Below are 17,834 nucleotides of genomic sequence, written 5' to 3'. Positions count from 1 at the left end.
GCAAGGGCTGTACAGGTGTGCAGGGTCACACGCCAGGAGAGTTTTGCCCTTAAATCAAGCAAGGAATTAACCATGAGCTTCTTCCCCAGAGCCACAACCACACTGAACCGAGCACACACACACACACACACACACACACACACACACACACACACAGGTAAATAAAAATATTGATATATATTTGACCTGTTACCTGGCATGTGCAGTATCTACTTGTGTATACACTTTTTATGCTAGCTCGTGTAAATCCTCTGCACATCTACCTGAATGAGTGTTTGTTGTTTTTGTGCATGTTTGCACTTTAAGCTTTAACTTCATCGTACAATTCTCTTCTAACTTTCTGAAATTATGGAAGAAAAAGTTGGCGTATGTGCTCGTTTGAAGCTACACATCATGAGCGTACAGTATCTGAGCAAAGTGAACACACATGAAGCCCTTTGTGCTTGTGTGACGCCACAACAGACAGAGCTATGTGGAGGACAGTTTGAGTTCGAGGGACTCCTCATGTCTGAGGTCTGATGGCATGTTTGTGTGAGTCAGGCTGTTTAAGTGACTTAAATGAAGTGGATAAAAAGGAGCAGAAGGATTTTTCAGGGTTTTGATCTGGTGAGTTATGTGGGCCCTCGTTGGGCTTGTGGTGAGCCGGACCTCACAGACTGACAGCCACATTCATGTAAAGCCAAACTGTGCAGAAGCGTCAGGCTCTGCTCTGCTGTCCTGACATGAAGAACACAACACGAGGGAAGGATCCTTCAAAGCAGGTAGCGCCAGAGGAGAGTAAGGACAGGGGAGCCCACACACTCAGGAGCTTTTATTCACAACAGTTCACTCTGAAAACTGTAAAAGTTTTATGATCCAAGCTCTCCCAGTGTGCCTGCTTTTCCCCCTGTGAAGAAAACGTAAACTCTTTCCACTCACCGAACCTCTTGTATCCAAAAGACTGTACTTCCTCCTCGTCGGCAAAGTCGTCTGAATGACAGAAGAGAAACATGACATGAGGAAACGACACCACACAACCCTGCAGGGCAACACAGGGCCCAGGTCTTTATATTACCCTCCAATATACAGATGTGTGTGTGTGTGTGTGTGTGTGTGTGTTATCAGAGGTCAGCTCTGTTGGTGTGTGTGTGCAGATATGAGGTCCAGAGAACTGTAAAAACCACAGGCTGCGGTCTCTCCGGGTTGTTGACAGTAAACTCTAATTACACTGTGCTGCCTCGACACTGAAGAGTGGAGCTGAGCTCACAGAGAGCATCTCTGCTAATGGTAAACAGATGGGCCTGACGGGGGCAGGCAGGGAGGGATGAGCGGTGTGTTTTAGACGGGTGGGGGGTCAGAAGGGGGTTAGACCAGATGAGGAGCCATGGATACTGGCTGCACACCTTCTTTTATCACGGTTTCTCCTGCTAATAATAATAATAATAATAATAATAATAATAATAATAATAATGATAATCACATATCACAGCTTTAAAAGATTGGACTTTGATTGACGCTGCTGCTCCTCGTTGAGTTTAAACAATTCAAAATGACAACAAGTCTAAAAGCTGCTTGCAGCACGTGCAGTCTTCATCAGTAAAAATCCGTCTTGCAGTTTATTTCTTTAGTTTTTTCATTTATTTTTCTTAAAACTGAGATTTCTGGTTTCTAAAATATCACAAACCCCAACAAGTGAAATGTTGGATTCTTTACGCAGCTCTGTGGTGAGCGCATCGTCCCCTCTTGTATATACTTTAATTGGACGCTACTAAGTGGCTGAAGTACAGTAAAGAATCAACTCCCAAGTATTTGAAAACTTCTGCACCGCAGCACCGTAATGTCATCCAGATGCGCACCGCGCGCACAGACACGTGAACAGAGTCCCCTGTGTGCAGACTAAACCTGATGTGAGTGTCGCAGTGAGGCAGCATACCTTTCATGGCGTTGAGTAACTCGTCGAGGACAGTAGGAGAAGAGATGAGGTGCTGCTGTCACTTTCTGCGCATCTCAACATCCAGCGCAGATTTTGGAGTAAAGTTGCTCCACCGTGAACTGAGACTTCCAAATGAAACTTTAACATTTAAAAGTTTGTCTTCATGTTGGAGCTGGAAGTTTAAAATCCCATCGTCTCTGCTTCCTCTTCTCCTCGGAATGGTTTTTAATCAGCAGGAGTGATGTGATGTTCAGCGTCGTCCTGATGAGCTGCGCTGCAGGACGACGGAGTTCAGCCTCTTTTACTACCAGCGTCAAGTTACACCAATGAGAGCGGCACTTCCGGTTTCGCCTTCAGAGTAAAATAGGATTTAGGCGAAACAATGTCGCGTAGTCATCGGCAGTTTTCACTGGTTCAACAGGAAGCATAACCTAAAAAACAAGTAACCTGGGGGCAAACATGGCAAAACATAAAAAACTCACCTACCCACCTTCTTCAGAAAGGCTTGATATTTTACACAGCACGACTTGCATTCGTTAACTGATGGGTTTTGGGTACCAAGGCCTTGAGACTAGTTTCCTTTTAAACCCTGCTCTAAGCTCCAGGAATTGTTCTGTATTACCATATATTATTATTACCATTGTGCTCCAGTTTTGAGCCTCAAGCCAATAAAAAAGTGAATAAAGTTCACTATTTAGTGTCAGCTACAGATGGAGCTCAGAAATGCATGAACTAGTTTCTGTTTTTTAAAATTCCTTACATGGCTAAATTCACCACTGCGAAAGTTGTTCCTGTTAACCAAACAGAAAAATGTCAGCTCGTTTAAAGATAGTAAATAAATCAGTTGTTAAATGTTAAAAAGTCAAATGCAAAACAAAACCCCTTATAGCCCAGCGTTTAAACACTTTTACTTTGAAGGTTGTATGTCTCGTTTCCGGTTTTCCTCACGTGCACTTTTGTGCTTAACTTCCTCTGCACACATCCACTGTCCCCACGCAGGGGTTCGAGGTATCTGCACGGAGGGAGAGGAGGTGCAGTAATCCAGCCGGAGATGAGATTAAGTTACAGGGGGGGTTGATGGCAATCTCGTCCCCGGGTAGAAATCTGGTACCCATTACAGATCAGTGAAAGAGGGGGGGGGGGGGGGGGGGGGGGGCGACACACTGAAACGGCGACACACACTTTCACCACAGTTCCTGTGTTTTTCTTTTCTTTTCTACAGCTTCACATCCCATTTCCTTCGAGGATGAAAACATGACTTTCATTAAAAAAAAAAAAAAAACCTTTTCGGATCATTTGGCCTCTCATTTGGTGGGTGGTTATTATATCAGCTGTTTGCTCACAATAATCCAACACTCTTAAAGGTAAATAAATCACCCAAAAAATAAAATAAAATAAAAATGCTTATTAGCTTTTGAATACATAAGTTCATAAACATGATAGAGAGCTATATTTTAGACATTTTTAGTTCATTTTCGATGATTGTCTGTTTGATGTATGAAACCAGATCTCCTTACTTTCTTCACACAGATTTGCTATATTATTTTAGTTTCATAAATCGGCCTTAATGGCAGCCGAGAGTGTGTGGGCACAATCTGTGAAAACAACCAACTGTAGGTTCACCAGCTGCCACGTCTCCTGAACTCTTCCAGGTGCCGTGATCATTTCTACGTTTCCTGTGGTCGATTATCTCGGCGGCCTGCAGATGCACATCACTGATCAAAAGGCCTGAAAAGAGCTGCAGCCTGCAGCCTCCAGTGTCCCTGCACGCCTGGCTCACTGATGAATCTGTTTACACTCGCTCAGCTCTCCAACCAATCGATTCACAGCAAGAAGACGAGGATAGTCCTCTGCGCTTTAAGAACACACACACACACACACACACACACACACACACACACACACACACACACACACACATCAAACTGAGCTCTGTTTTTCTTCTGTCTTTGGATAACTGAGCTGTCAAGCCTGGGCTCAGTGTTAATAGCTGACCCACTCCAGCCCAGCACATATTAGACTCCAGCCTGAGATGATAAAGCGACTAATTACCTGTTTTCCTAAAGGCTTCACAACTGTTATTTTACTGCGGGCTATAATTGGAGCAGCAGGCTGGTATTATGGCTGAGATAGGGATCGTGGCGAGCTGATAAAAAGCAGCTGAGGGTCAGGTATCTCGCAGGCCTGCTCCTGCTGGTGCTGCTTCAGAGGTTGGGACCTGATTTGCTGGGTCAAGGCTTTTCAGCGTTGGGCTCAGATTAACAGAAGGGCTGAGAAAGAACACAGGAATTCCACATTTACCACGCTGCTGCTGCTGCTGCTGCTGCTGCTGCTGCTGCTGCTGCTGCTGCCATGTTTAGATATCAGGATAAGAACGAGGCGGATTGTTTAATGCAGCAGGAGGAAGGACAGACAGACAGGAAGCAGGACGACTGTTTCTCCTAGTGTGATAGATGTTTTAGATAATGGGAGCTCAGATCTAACCGGACAGTCTAAAGTCACTCCATATTGATCAAATTAAATAAAGATGATCCTCAAGTTCTCTGCTGGCCTCTGAACATTACATGTGACTTTAAGGAGGATAAGCAGCTAGTCTTTAAATCTATTATAACAACTGCAGAAGGGAGCTGAAAAGCCTCTTTTTGACCTCTGTGTTAAATGTGTTTATGGAGACGGGGACTGGATGTGCTCAGCTGCTTCTTCTTCTTCTTTCTTCTGTGCAGTTTTGATTCTTCTTCAGCTTAAAGTGCTGAATACAACATTGTACCCTGAAGCTCTTTTTACCTGAAGCTCTGACTCTACATTACATCCATCTCCACAGCAGGGTGAGCTTGATGTGTCCATCACTAGCATCCTGCACACGTGTAGCACACGTGAGACGTCGTTTGGCCTCCTTTTTCTGTGTGTTTTCACGTTGACGATGGGACGTAACCGCTCCGGCTGCAGCTTCTTTTAAAGGACTTTATCAGTCAGCTTTCAGTCTTTGTGCAGGTTCGTTTCATCGATTGCACAACTGAAACAAGTTTGAAAAACTTGCCGATGGATTTGCATGAAGATAAAATGAAATATTTGTGCAGAATGTGAAGCAAACACAACCTGATTTGTGGTCAGAGTTACACAGACACTCTTTTCCTATTGTATGTTTTTTTTTTTTACATAACACATACATACAGTACATGTGTAATCTTACATGCATTCCTCCTGCTCTAATTCTGGCCCGCAGCGCAGAGCTTAAGTCTGAGAGCATGCCAGTGTGTGCCAGCTCTCTGCAGGGGGGTCAGGCTTACCGTCAGTCTGATGCAGATTAAAGCAGAAAGTCTGACCTGAGGAGGCCGCTGGAGTATGTTGGTGCCTCAATCCATTTAAATGAATGAGTCTTTTAATTTTTGATTTTTTTAAATCGATATCCTGACAGTAAGCATTTCACCTTCTGTGATCATCACATCTATAATATGAAGGGAGGACATTAAACCAACAACAACAACAACAACAAAAGACTGCTTGATTAGTTTCAGTTTTTAAACATTCGTCTAATATTTCAAGTGATGACTTTGTCTTCAATCAAACTTGATAACTGGGACGTTCTTCAGACGGTGCATCAAGCAGCCTCATTTAGTCTCACGTTTGTTTATTAGCAGAACGCTTTCATAAACACCTTCCTCCCATAAATAGCATGCTGGTTGTTTGTGTAAGACTAATAGGATCTGTGCTCGAGTAGATCATTAGAAATAGGACAGTCCTTTGAGGAAGCAGACGCCTCGGCCTCATCGCTCAAACAGCAAGCTGCTGCCTGTTTTCATATCTGTCAAGGTAAATATCTCAAACTCTTTGAAAGTGATGGAGGTCGGACTCTGACGCTAGCAACAGATTTAAACTTCTAATTCTTCAGAAATGTTTCCTTTCTCAGTCTGGATCAACTTTGTCTCTGACTTCTTGTCAGCTTCAGCTCTCGTTGATGCTGACTTTGATTCTTCAATGTTTTCAGTGTATAGTTTCATATAGAAGTTTTTACTTATAGAGAGACATGTAACAGGTGATGAACTGTTTCCTAATGTAGGCATGTCCACCGTGCTGAAGTTCACTCTCAGTTTCACACTCAGGAAGCATCTAAAGAGATGATTTCACTTCTTTAAAAGTTCAAATATTCAGTCGCACTGTACTTTAGTTATTTCCCAGGTATGTGACATGTACTGTCACAGTCTCTGCAGAAGCTTCAGTGGCTTCAGATCTGTTGTCATAATGTTCATTTAGTGTCGCACTGAGCGGGCATATTAGATTTTTTTAAAACTGCATTTAAATTGAAAATGTTTGAGAAATGGCTCCACCTTGTGGCAGATGATGTTTCAGGTTGATAAGTCAGAGTTTTTTTTTTGCTGATGTAAGTTGTTGCATGTTAATCCATACTGTGTCTGTACAGGATCTGTCCTCTATAATCAACCTGGGACAGGATGAGGCGGCTGCTTGTGCAGATTCTCTGCGTCTCTCGGGTCCTGCTCTGTGCGGCCGACTCTCCTCCGATGAACAGCGACACGCTGACAGGTGACGCCTTTCAAATCTTTCTTTGTGCTTGCATGCTTCTTCTTCTACACAGACTTTATTAATCCCCCTGTTACTGAGAGGCATGCTTCTCACAGCTGTGGCTCAGTTGGTGGAGTTGGTCGACCTGAAGGTTGGGGGTTCGATCCCCAGCGCCTGCAGCTACATATCTGATGGGCTGGACACTGAACTCCGAGTTGCTCCCTCTGCTTTGTCTGCAGCATGTGAATGTGTGTGAAGTGAGGTGTGAGTACTCAGAAGAAGAAAAGATCTAAACAAGCTCCCTTTATACACATGGACCCTGAGCACACAAACAAACAAACAAACAAACAGGACGGGTGGATGTGAGCATGCAGGAGCTGCTCATGCAGTAACAGGAAGTGCCCTGCCAGACCAACTCCCATCATCCTCTCCAGAACTGGTGACCGTCTGCTTCCCAACTCAAATCCCTGCAGACTGAGCTCGAGCCACCTCCAGAGAACATCCAGATGTGCAGCACTACAGGTCGTTTCTGTTTAAATACGTGCAGCAGGTTTGATGACAGCGTGTGTGTTTTCTTCGTGTGTAGAGCTGTCTGCGGCGGGGGAGCGTTTCATTGACGAGGAAATAAAGCGAGCTGTGCTCGGGGTGAAGCAGGTGAAGGAGCTGATGGAGGAAAAAGAGGAGAAGTACAGACATTTTGTGGATGCCCTGAGACAGAGCAGTGACAAGAAGAAGGTAGGAATCTGTGATTTACCACATAAAGAATACCTGAAAGTCAGGCTGATGTAAACAGAATAACTTCATAAGTTATATCCCAATCTTTGGGCATAATTATGATTTCTTTTAAAGGCTAAAAACTGCGAGGGTTGCGTTCAATTACTGTTTCATAGATGCAAAAATGTGCAACCTCAAAGCAGCCTGTGTGGAAGTAATTTAAGCTCATGTTTAAAGCAATCAGAATAAATGAACTGTCTGTAGATTAAGGCTTTTTTTTTAATGTGATATAAAAGGACAATGTTTTTTATGGGGTTGTTTCAGGGGGCGATGCAGCTAACCCGGGAAACCGAGCAGAAATTTGAGGAGGCTGAGAGGCAGTGTCGAGATTTAACCAAATCGTCCTTCGAGGAATGCCGTCCGTGTCTTGAAGTTGCTTGTAAGGACTTCTATACTTCTACGTGTCGCCGCGGCTTCACCTCCTTCTCATTTAAGGTTCGATCATTCCCACTAAAACCATCTCAGCTTCAAAATTTAAAAAAAGGACTGATTTGTGAATTTGAAGCTCCTGACAGGTTACAGTTTGTTTGTTTAAATCTTTCTGCAGCTGGAGGAGTTTTTCCAGACGCTCGCCGCCCAGCTGGAAGACACAGATCGTTTTTATTATCAAAACGAGGAGAATGTGGGTCACGCAAACTTGGCCGAGGACTACCAGGTCACGGGGGACGAAGCCGATCTTCAGCAGATGGATGCATCCTTCGGCCAACTGCTTTCGAGGGCCGACTTCCTGTTCAACCAGAGCGTCACTGTGGTAGAAAAGATGCAACAGGTGTTCAGCGAATCCTTCCTGTTGGCATTCACCGCAGAGCTTCACCCCGGCCCTCTGTCATCCCCGCAGAGCGGCTCCAGTCTCGGCTTCTTCAGGACTCTGGGTCTGGATCAGATCGTCGGCTCGGTGTATGACTTTGGGAGGAATGTGATGGGCGAGATCAGCTCCTCGGTGGCTGATGTTTTTGAAGATGTCGCAGGAGAAGAGGAGAACTCTCAGCTACCGAACAGAGGTATACCGTCTTTTTAACACTCGTGTTCCTTCCCTTTGACGTAAGACTGAACTCTTCTCACTGTGTGTTTATTCAGAACCAGGATTCCTTCCTGCTTTGGAACAGCTACAGACGCCTCACCTGTGCAGACGCCTCCGCAGACAAACATCAGAGTGCCTGCAGCTCCGAAGTTGGTGTGTGACATGTAAGGAATATCTGTTCGAAGGTAAATGACTGCCATATTTATTTAATAGGAATTCTTAGTTTAACATCTCTTTAGCAGCTCTTCCCTCACAATCACTTTTCCAGAAGTTTGTTGGGATAAAATAAACGTGTACTACTCCTCGCCACACAGAGTGTCCCGTCGTCCAGCAGCTGCACGCTGAGGTGGAGGAGATGCACTTACTTCTGAACGCCTCCCGCGAGCAGTACGACGACCGGCTGCAGCTGGTCCGCAGGCACACAGCCGACACACAGACGTGGCTCAGCAACATGGAGGACAAGTACCGCTGGGTCAGCCGCCTGTCAGACAGCACAGAGGGCCCACACGACACCTTCAGTGTCATCGCAGTAAGCTTGGAGTAATGATGGATTTGTCCACTTGTGGTGTTTTCATTTGGACAGTTCTGAACATCAGTTCTGCAGGGGGATAAATAGGTTTATATTCATCTGAATTCACAGGTGAATCAACAGCAACAGATGAAGAACTTCAGACCTAAAGCTGACAGCAGTGTGGTTGTAACTGTCCTGGACTCGGACCCGTTAACTGTCTCGGTCCCAGCAGAACTGGAGGTGGACGACCCGGCTTTTATCCAGTATGCAGCTCAGGAGGCGTTGACGCTCCACAAACGGCAGATTCGAGGTACAGAATGAACGCTTTGTAAATTATTCGTCTCCCAGCATCATCTTGCAGAGCTCCAAACTGAAATGAAGATACATGATTGATTATAAATTATTATTTGAAGCCATGAGAATGTGGAGGTTTTATGTTCAATAGCACAACCTTCATTTTTTTTTTAAACTGTTTTTATGTTTCCACAGGAACGGAGTAATGTGGACCTCCAGCGTCTACAGATGATCACCCAAAAATCAGCCAAAGCACAAGTACCATTTGTTTGTAGCTTTCCTCTGCAGCACTTGAAAATGCGTCACATACACATGTACTCGTTTACATGCTACACCTAGATTTTTTCTATTTGTGTTTATTCTAGATGTTTTTAAAACCTCTGTGCAATAAAGCTGCAGTATGTGTTCAATGCTCGAGCCAGTCTTTGGATCTTTGCCCTTTGGAGAGGCTGTTTACATTGAATGAATCTCTGTTATGTTGAAGGTCATGGTCAAACACTTGGACTATCTGAAAAGCTGCACTATGAATCGCTCGTTACGTCTTCCCTGAAGCTTTTACAGACAGCTCTTTATTTATCATTAAACTTTAAAACTGAGAAGTTGTTGTTAACGATCAGGTCAAATTATTAATGCAAAACTCGTACAACTTTCCACGCTCACTTTTTAGTATTAAATTGCATTTTACTGCAGCATTAACTTGGTTTTAATGTGTAATATAATATGAAAGCCTGTGTATGCTGCAAAGTGAAATGATTTGTACTTTAAAAATATATAAATTCATACAACCAGTTTCTGGGGGATTTTTTAAAATTATAATAATTAATATTAGTGTTTATTTATTTGAGACGTTGTTATCCTAATCCACACTCCCCACCAGTAGGTGGCGGGAACGCACACATTTTTTTGACAACCGCCAATAAAGCAGCCGAAGAAGAAGTTAATTCTTCTCAGAAAATGAAGAATACGGGATTTTATTTGATTTTCTGCGGCAAACTAAGATGATTGGGAGAATATTTTTTTCTAAATTATTATTTACAGAAAATCGAATACGTTAAATAACCTGAGCAACTCTCCAGACCAGTAGGTGGCGCTAATTCGATAATTCGTTGTTTGCCAACCGTCAAAAAAGACCCTAGTGAAGACGACGACATTTGCCGCGTGACGTCGTCAGTGTTAAATAATATTACCCGGGAAAAACCACACTGGTGACAACCAACAACAGCACTTCTGTGTCTTCCTTCGTGAAAACTTCCTTCACTTTCTTTACTCGTCATCATGCCGGCCACGTCAGACATCCTGACAGAGGAGCAGCAGGAGGTGCGCAGAGACTCTGCTGCAGGAGAAGTGAAGGAGGAAGAGGAGCACAGGAAGAAAACCAAGAACTTCGGTGTTCTGTGTGATGAACGCGGGTACCTGGATCTGATCGAGTACATCCTGCAGCAGGGCCGCAGAAAGGGGGACCGGACGGGGACGGGGGTCATCTCTATGTTCGGTGCACAGTCCAGATACAGTCTGCGAGGTTTGCATTCAGTCTCTTCACCTGCAGATATAATGTACCTGTCCTCGTTGAGCATTTATAATTGCATCACTGCATTGATTACATTGCAAACTGAATTTTTTAAAGTAACTTAGAGTCTTAGATTAATTGCGTTAAATTTGCATGATCGTCTATATTCTCGTCCGGGTTTGTTCACCCACACCCTGAAAGTCATGTCGTAGAACCAGTTTGTGTTTTTCTTTAGACCAGTTCCCCTTGCTGACGACCAAGAGAGTGTTCTGGAGAGGGATCCTCGAAGAGCTGCTGTGGTTCATAAAGGTAAAGACGACATGAAGGGACGCACCTCTGAGAAGAAATGTCCTCCAGTAATGACTTTTCTTCTTGTCAGATGTTTATGAAAAAAATCAAAAGTTGTGCTTCAAAAGAGGAAAAAAAAATTTCTGAAAGCCTGAGAGAAAAGAAGGAGCTGTGAAAGGAACATGCTTTACTTTAAAATGCTATGAAATGAAGGTGATGTTGAAGTTTAAAATCCTGCAGTTTCATGGAGAGTCAGCTGGAGGCAGAAACAGGAAGTCACAAACACCAATTTAAAAAAATAAAGTATTGATAACTCATCTGTTTTTTTTTTTTATCATTTAATGGGTGATACATGTAATCCATAGTCCACATTTTTGATGAATCTGTTTTGTTTGTTTGTCTGTCTTTGTTTTTGCACGTTTTGATGTTCTGCTGTTTCCTGTCGATGTTCACTGCATCGGGCTCTGATCTCCTTCTTTTTGTATTTTGGCGGTCAAAAGGGATCGACGAACGCCAAGGAGCTCTCGGAGAAAGGCGTGAAGATTTGGGACGCCAACGGGTCCCGGGACTTCCTCGACAACCTCGGGTTCACGGACCGGGAGGAGGGCGACCTGGGTCCTGTGTATGGATTCCAGTGGAGGCACTTTGGTGCAGAGTACACCAACATGCACGCAGGTACAGCACATGGGGGGGGGGGGGGTGTAAGAAGGTTAAGGGTGAGCAGCAGGTTAACGCTACCCTCGCGTCCTTCCACAGATTACACAGGACAAGGTGTTGACCAGCTGCAGAAGGTGATCGACACGATCAGAAAGAACCCCGAGGACAGACGGATCATCATGTGCGCGTGGAACCCCAAAGGTGAAAAAAACCCCCACTAAACTTCTGTGGAGCGTTTCTTGGATCTGATAACTGATTGTAAATGTCCCGTGGCGTGCTGCTGCAGACCTGCCCTCCATGGCCCTGCCCCCCTGCCACGCCCTCTGCCAGTTCTACGTGTGTGACGGCGAGCTGTCCTGTCAGCTGTACCAGCGCTCGGGCGACATGGGCCTCGGCGTGCCTTTTAACGTCGCCAGCTACGCGCTTCTCACCTACATGATCGCGCACATCACCGGCCTGAAGGTGAGCGCTCCAATCCTCGCTTCTTCTTCTAAGCCTTTTTTAAACCCCCCTCGCATGTGATGGATTTTGATTTTTTTTTTTTTTGTCCCTCCAGCCTGGCGACTTCGTCCACACTCTGGGAGACGCTCACGTCTACGTCAACCACATCGAGCCTCTGAAAATACAGGTGAGTCAGTTCAAGGTTTTATTTTTCTCTTCTCTTTGAGATCCGGTGAACACAAAGCTCCTCCTCCTTCTTTCCGCTCCAGCTGCAGAGGGAGATCCGGCCCTTCCCCAAGCTGAAGATCCTGAGACAGGTGGAGCGCATCGACGACTTCCGTGCCGAGGACTTCGAGATCTGCGACTACAACCCCCATCCCACCATCAAGATGCAGATGGCTGTGTGAAAAAGCTGACACCTAGTGTTCAAAGTGGGTACTGCAGTCGAAATTCAAAACACCAGAGAGAGCCGTCTCATTTTACTCAGTAGGTATCTTACGGATTGCTCCTTTAACCACATTAAGTTCTTACATGTATAATTTATTTTTGTTACACAAGCAGAAATAATTTCTGCCGTCGTAAATGTTCCGATGTTTATTGGCTGTATTTTCTTGAGGGTGGATCTTAGATGCGTTTTAAATAGCTTCTGTTTGATATATCAAATCTGTAAATAAAGATTAGACCTTAAATGTCTTCTTGATTCTTGGAGCAGGTTTGGTTTTTCTTACGAGAAAAATGTGTTTTTCTTTTCCTGGAAGTTTTCTTCATGTGATGCAAAAAGCGTCATATTACATCACATGAAGAAAACTTCCAGGCAAAGAAAAACATTTTTCTCGTCTCAGGGCAAAATGAGGGCTGGACTCACGACCATTCAACACTACTACCATGTTTCTAATGATACACAGCTTCATGTAAATGGGTGAAGTATCCCTTTTAACATGAAGAGTCTGGAGATCACATCACCGATCAGCGATCTCGGCCTTCGCAGGTCACAAAAAAAAAAAAAAAAAAGCTGATGCGCTGTCAAATCAATATTTAGTCATTTATTCTTCTCTCCATATAAGAAAAAAAACCAGGTGAATAGGTGAGTGCAGCTCACATCACCACAATCACCACACACGATAAGATCGCAAACAAACAAATCAGTAAACCAAATAATCAACTTCCATTTATGGTTCATACATCAAATACATAAACATGTTTCAATCACTTGTTTGGAGTCTCTTTAAAAACAGCTGGTTAATGTGTGAAAGTCTTTTATTTCCTTAAGTAAACATTTACTGATTTTAAATACAAAAAGAAATCAGGGCGGTGTCGTGAAGTCAAAGATGCTCGATGGGCTTTAATTAGACGTTTTACGGTAAAGTTGTTTTGAAGGTAAATTTCCTCATTTGTTCAGAAGCTGCTTCCAAACGTCTCCGTCAGGATACTCGTGTCTCTGCACTGAAGACTCCAACATCTGGCAGGAATATCCCGGATCCTGAAGACACGAGGAGTTAAAGTGACTCACAGGAAGTGGCGGCTTTGTTACAGTAACGCTCGTCTGTGCTGCCGTTTACCTTGGGGGGCACGTAGTGGGCGTCTCGTATCACCACGGGGCTGGTGAAGTGTTCGTGCAAGTGGTCCACATATTCACACACTCTGAAGGCGGGATAAAGAATAAACGTATAAAAAAAAAATTAAAATAAATCCCCAGCTTCATAGAGTCGGGCGTTCCAGATCTTACCGGCCGCTGAGACTCGCCGACACACCGATGTAGTCGAACAGAATGAGATGCTGGACGAGCTCGCAGAGACCGACTCCTCCGCTGTGAGGACACACGGGCACTGTGGGAGGAAATCCCTCAAATCAAGCCACGGTGTTATAGAAAAGGTTAAAGGTCACATATTCTCCTCTTCAGAGTAAATAATCCACTATAAACCGTCTATTTCAGCCCTCAGTGGTAAAGTGTATTTTAAATAAATCACCTTTAAAGGAAGGATTAAGATTTTTATTATCTTTTAAACTGTGTTGAAGTTACAGTATTATTTTTTATATTTATCAGATAATTCTCAGCCGTTTAAATAAGCTCCATATATTTGATTTGATGGCTCCTTATATGAACTCGTGTGATTTTTTAGATATATTCACCCTTGAACTTGTGGGCCATGAGCAGCACAGCCAGGTTCTCGTTGACGCTCCCCACTCGACAGCTGTCGATCTGGACGAACTGCAGAGCCGAGGCCTGGAGGAACTGCTTAAACATCACCCTGTTGTGACACTGCGGAGGAGACGAGTCGCCTGAGCGGGAACATTATCACACACACACATCTTTGTACCATTCGTTTAAAACCAAACCGGAGTCCAGACCTGCTCTCCTGTTGCCACGCCGATCCCGAGAGGAGCCAAAGCCTGCGACCACAAACACGTGGAAAACGTACGTCAATAAACAACGGAGACAAAATACTGCAAAGAGACGTTTAAATAATGAGGAAGTAAATTACACAGAAACATAAAAGGACACAACAAAAAAAAAAACACGTAGAATTGGGGCAGCGGTGGCCTAGTGGTTCGTGCGTGTACCTGAGTTTTGAGTCAAACATGAGGCTCAACAAGCAGAACATAAAAAAAAAACTACTGTGACAAAGTTGCACAGAGACGTTCAAATCCCACCTCTGCATAACGTCCGCAGCTCTCCTCCAAAAAAACAACTTTCAAAACAAAAGACCCACAAAGAGCAAAATAAAACTAGAAGAAGGAAACGCATCAGAGCCACAAAACGACCTGAGAAGGAACTTTAAAATGTTTTCCTCTCTCAGTCGGGTCGGCGCTCGCTTCTTATGTCAAAGACTTTAACAGCTCATTTAAAACTTCCTGCTCAGGCTTCAAACACAACATGGCCGCGCTCGCTTCTTTCTCCCCACCTTCGAGATGGCTGCGTGACCCAGGATGTCATCAGGCGACGTGGGCTCCTCGATCCACAGAGGCTTGAAGCGGGCCAGGCTGGACACCCAGCTGATGGCCTCGGATACGTCCCATCGCTGGTTGGCGTCGATCATCTGTCGTATCACACAATTCATTCTTTAGTGTTTTTAGACTCTTCCTTCGCTGGAGTGGAGCGGCGGAGGTCGTACCAACGTGTTCTCAGGTCCAATCATTTCCCTGATGAGGCGGCACCTGCGGATGTCGTCCTCAAGGTCTGCACCCACCTTCACTTTGAATTTGGTCCAGCCGCTGCCGAGGGCGTCTGTGCAGAGCTGCAGGAAGAAAGCACAACGGATCCATGTTTTCCACACCAGGCGATCAAAAGTGAAGCCAATCAGTTTAAACCTGCAGTCTTTCTAAAGGCCAGCAGGGGGAGACTCCGACGCTCTGACAACATGAAGCTGGCAGGTTGACAGTGTAGGATGGAGATGAGACACGGACCTGTCTGAGCTGCTGGTCCGAGTATCCGAGCCAGGCGCAGGAAGTGGTGTAAGCCGGGTAACCCTCTCGCAGCATCTGATCCTCTGGCAGGCAAAGAGAAGGAGTCCAATTTAACGAGCACTCGAGGAGGAGGAGGAGGAGGAGGAGGAGGAGCGCAGGGATTCATCAAGCTCTCCTGTTGATCTCTAAAGAGGTTATTTGTTTCTGGATAATCTCACTCAAACATGTCCTTCTCACCTCTCAGCTGCTTGCCCTCCTGCGCTTTCACCAGCATGTCTGAAAGAGAGGAAGACACACAGAAAGGGATTCATGTCTTTAAACTGGACTCTGTTGGTGTGTTTTCACACACGCACTAAGTCACGTTTGGGTCAACACATCCAGAAAGTGGGTAAGGGAGGTGACCTGCAGCTCCATGCTCTTTTTCAAGTCGACTCAAAGTTTGACACCGAGTTCAAACCCTGATCGTTACTCATCCATTCATACACCTCAGACGAAGCAGAGGGAGCAACTCACACTTCTGTGTCTTACCCAAAAACACATCTGACATATTGCTGCAGGAGCTGGGGATCAAACCCCCGACCTTCTAGTTAAGAGACGACCGACTACCACTGAACCACAGCCGCGCTCACGTCCAATCACAGGTCGCCACTCTGCTTCTTTAACATGTTTCTCTTATATCTTCGGTCCTCATCCTGGATATCTGAGGACCTGGAGTCTGCCCGCAGCGAGGGACACACTGGTGCTGAAATCTACTAGATGTTTTCAGGAGTGCACATGTGAAAACTTTGAATACAGTCTCACCAAGAGCCTCCGTCTCGGTCAGAACGTCGGTGATGTATCTGAAGTCGATGCAGGAGACCATCTGCTCGGGATCCTGAACGGACAGACAGAAGGGGTGTCGTTTCCTTGTCAGGTCACATTCTGGATATAAATCAGAGATCTGCGACTCACCATGTCAACAAGCAGCTTCCACAGCGGCTACAGGGAAACACAGACGACAGCTTGTGAGCCATGAACAGTGAAACCAGTTTTTTTTTTTTTAAATGCAGCTTCAGAAAGTCCCACCTTGGACTCCGCTCTCGCCCACAGGTCCCACACAGCGTTGAGGACCGCAGCGGTGGCCAGCTGGATCACTCCTTTCTCCGGACCCAACTGATTCAGGGAAAAAAAAAAAAAAAAAATTTACCAAAAAAATTATTATGATTTAGCACAAGAACAAGATTAAATATGAACGTTTCTGGATGAAAACCCTGAACGTCCTCACACATGCATCGTATTTATTGCATGTTTTGGCATTATTAAAGATATGCCAATAAAGCTTTCTGAATTGAATAAATAAAAAACCAATAAGGGCCAATAAGGATGCAGCTGATGAGCTGGTTAATGGTGAATGTCGTGACCTCACTTTAAAGTGTCACCAAGTCTTCTTACCCATCTCATCTGGCTGTCACTGGTCAGGAGGCGATAAAATCCTCTGAAGTCACTCACTATCTCCTGCAGAGATTTCCCAACAACCAATCGGGACAGAGCTTTCACAGCACAAACCACTGCAGGAAAAAAAAAGCTCCAAACATTTATTTCTACAAACTAAACAGCACTAACTCAAATGGAATTAAGTGAAAAACATCAATGTGGTAATAATGAAATATGACCACAAGAGGGCAGCGTGTGGTTCACCTTTGTACATAAAGCAGATGAGAGGAAGAAGCGTTGCTTTCAAGTACAGTCAGAATCATGGGAACTTCCAAATACAGAAATGTTTAAATGTTATGAAGCTGTAATTTTATCATTGTGCATTTAAAAAATCTATTTAATTTTTCCCCACTTGGCTCCAATAGCTATCAGCATCCAGCTATAACATTTTTTACTTATTATTATTATTGTCATCAAATGACTATATATTTTTTGAGGCTCTAATAATGAGAACAGGTGACTCGCCTATCTCGGTGCCTTTCCCGCAGGTGAAGGTGAGGCCGAAGCCTCGCAGTCCGCTGTCTGTGTCGATGACCACATAGGCAGCGGAGTAATCCGGGTCTGTGTGCTGCAGTGAGGACGAGTCTCTTTAACTTTTATTTTTGGACAATGTTTCACTTTAACAAACTCCATGCACGACTCCACATCTTTCTTACCATCGCATCGGAGCCGTGCTGCTCCAGAGACGTGGGGAACCTCACATCCCGGACCGTCACGTGAGTGATCCCGTGCTGCATGTTGGTGAGTTTCTGAAGTCTGAAGTGTTTCTGTCAACTGACCAGTAAGGCAGTTTGAGCCCCGCCCACTTCATGATGTCACCGGTCAAAGAGAACGCTGCAGGCAGTTTGAGAGACATGCAACGCTTTTTTTAATCTAATTTATCCAGCTGATGTGATCACTGTAATGCTGTAAAATCATCCAACATGCAGGAGCCAGAGAGCTAACAGGAAAACCTTTCAAAAAAATCTTCACCAGCTTCCAGCTCACAGAAGTGACTTCAACATATCTGGTGTGCAAAGCATGAAATGATACA

General features: G+C 44.7%; 4 protein-coding genes across 5 annotated transcripts in view; 2 read left to right on the top strand and 2 right to left on the bottom strand.

The window, feature by feature from the left end:
- Nucleotides 1–2,493, bottom strand: part of LOC306834720 (collectin-12-like) — a 28,056-nt gene extending 25,563 nt beyond the window's left edge. The window contains exons 1-3 of the mRNA XM_079360822.1: nucleotides 2,395–2,493; nucleotides 1,913–2,263; nucleotides 919–969 (exon numbers count right to left, since the gene is read on the bottom strand). Coding sequence (XP_079216948.1) covers nucleotides 919–969; nucleotides 1,913–1,919 — 58 coding nt within the window. The 5' untranslated portion in view covers nucleotides 1,920–2,263; nucleotides 2,395–2,493. The remainder of the gene's footprint in view (nucleotides 1–918; nucleotides 970–1,912; nucleotides 2,264–2,394) is intronic.
- A 3,159-nt stretch (nucleotides 2,494–5,652) lies between these two features.
- Nucleotides 5,653–9,440, top strand: LOC306835200 (clusterin-like protein 1). 2 transcript variants are annotated; one of them, XM_079361626.1, is made up of 10 exons: nucleotides 5,653–5,722; nucleotides 6,330–6,451; nucleotides 7,017–7,165; nucleotides 7,469–7,639; nucleotides 7,752–7,955; nucleotides 8,043–8,205; nucleotides 8,282–8,410; nucleotides 8,540–8,754; nucleotides 8,866–9,046; nucleotides 9,226–9,440. In XM_079361626.1, the coding sequence occupies exons 2-10, from the start codon at nucleotides 6,361–6,363 to the stop codon at nucleotides 9,234–9,236; spliced, it is 1,314 nt and encodes a 437-aa protein (XP_079217752.1). In that variant the 5' UTR covers nucleotides 5,653–5,722; nucleotides 6,330–6,360; the 3' UTR covers nucleotides 9,237–9,440. The 2 variants fall into 2 exon arrangements, with proteins under 2 accessions (XP_079217752.1, XP_079217751.1); XM_079361625.1 differs by having other exon boundaries at nucleotides 7,752–8,205.
- An 832-nt stretch (nucleotides 9,441–10,272) lies between these two features.
- Nucleotides 10,273–12,623, top strand: tyms (thymidylate synthetase). The gene is made up of 7 exons (XM_079360950.1): nucleotides 10,273–10,549; nucleotides 10,773–10,846; nucleotides 11,326–11,500; nucleotides 11,582–11,683; nucleotides 11,769–11,944; nucleotides 12,039–12,110; nucleotides 12,193–12,623. Exons 1-7 carry the CDS (start codon nucleotides 10,306–10,308, stop codon nucleotides 12,328–12,330), a joined length of 981 nt encoding a protein of 326 aa, XP_079217076.1. The 5' UTR covers nucleotides 10,273–10,305; the 3' UTR covers nucleotides 12,331–12,623.
- A 328-nt stretch (nucleotides 12,624–12,951) lies between these two features.
- Nucleotides 12,952–17,538, bottom strand: enosf1 (enolase superfamily member 1; the record flags this gene model as incomplete). The annotated part of the gene is made up of 15 exons (XM_079360775.1): nucleotides 12,952–13,403; nucleotides 13,483–13,564; nucleotides 13,650–13,749; nucleotides 14,054–14,183; nucleotides 14,273–14,314; nucleotides 14,827–14,961; nucleotides 15,037–15,159; nucleotides 15,329–15,411; nucleotides 15,566–15,604; nucleotides 16,130–16,202; nucleotides 16,280–16,306; nucleotides 16,394–16,480; nucleotides 16,760–16,875; nucleotides 17,267–17,369; nucleotides 17,458–17,538. 15 exons carry the CDS (start codon nucleotides 17,536–17,538, stop codon nucleotides 13,311–13,313), a joined length of 1,314 nt encoding a protein of 437 aa, XP_079216901.1. The 3' UTR covers nucleotides 12,952–13,310.
- Nucleotides 17,539–17,834: the final 296 nt, after the last annotated feature.

Source organism: Symphodus melops (assembly GCF_947650265.1).
Source record: "Symphodus melops genome assembly, chromosome: 14".
Lineage (NCBI taxonomy): Eukaryota > Metazoa > Chordata > Actinopteri > Labriformes > Labridae > Symphodus > Symphodus melops.
This window is presented reverse-complemented; position numbering and strand designations above follow the sequence as displayed.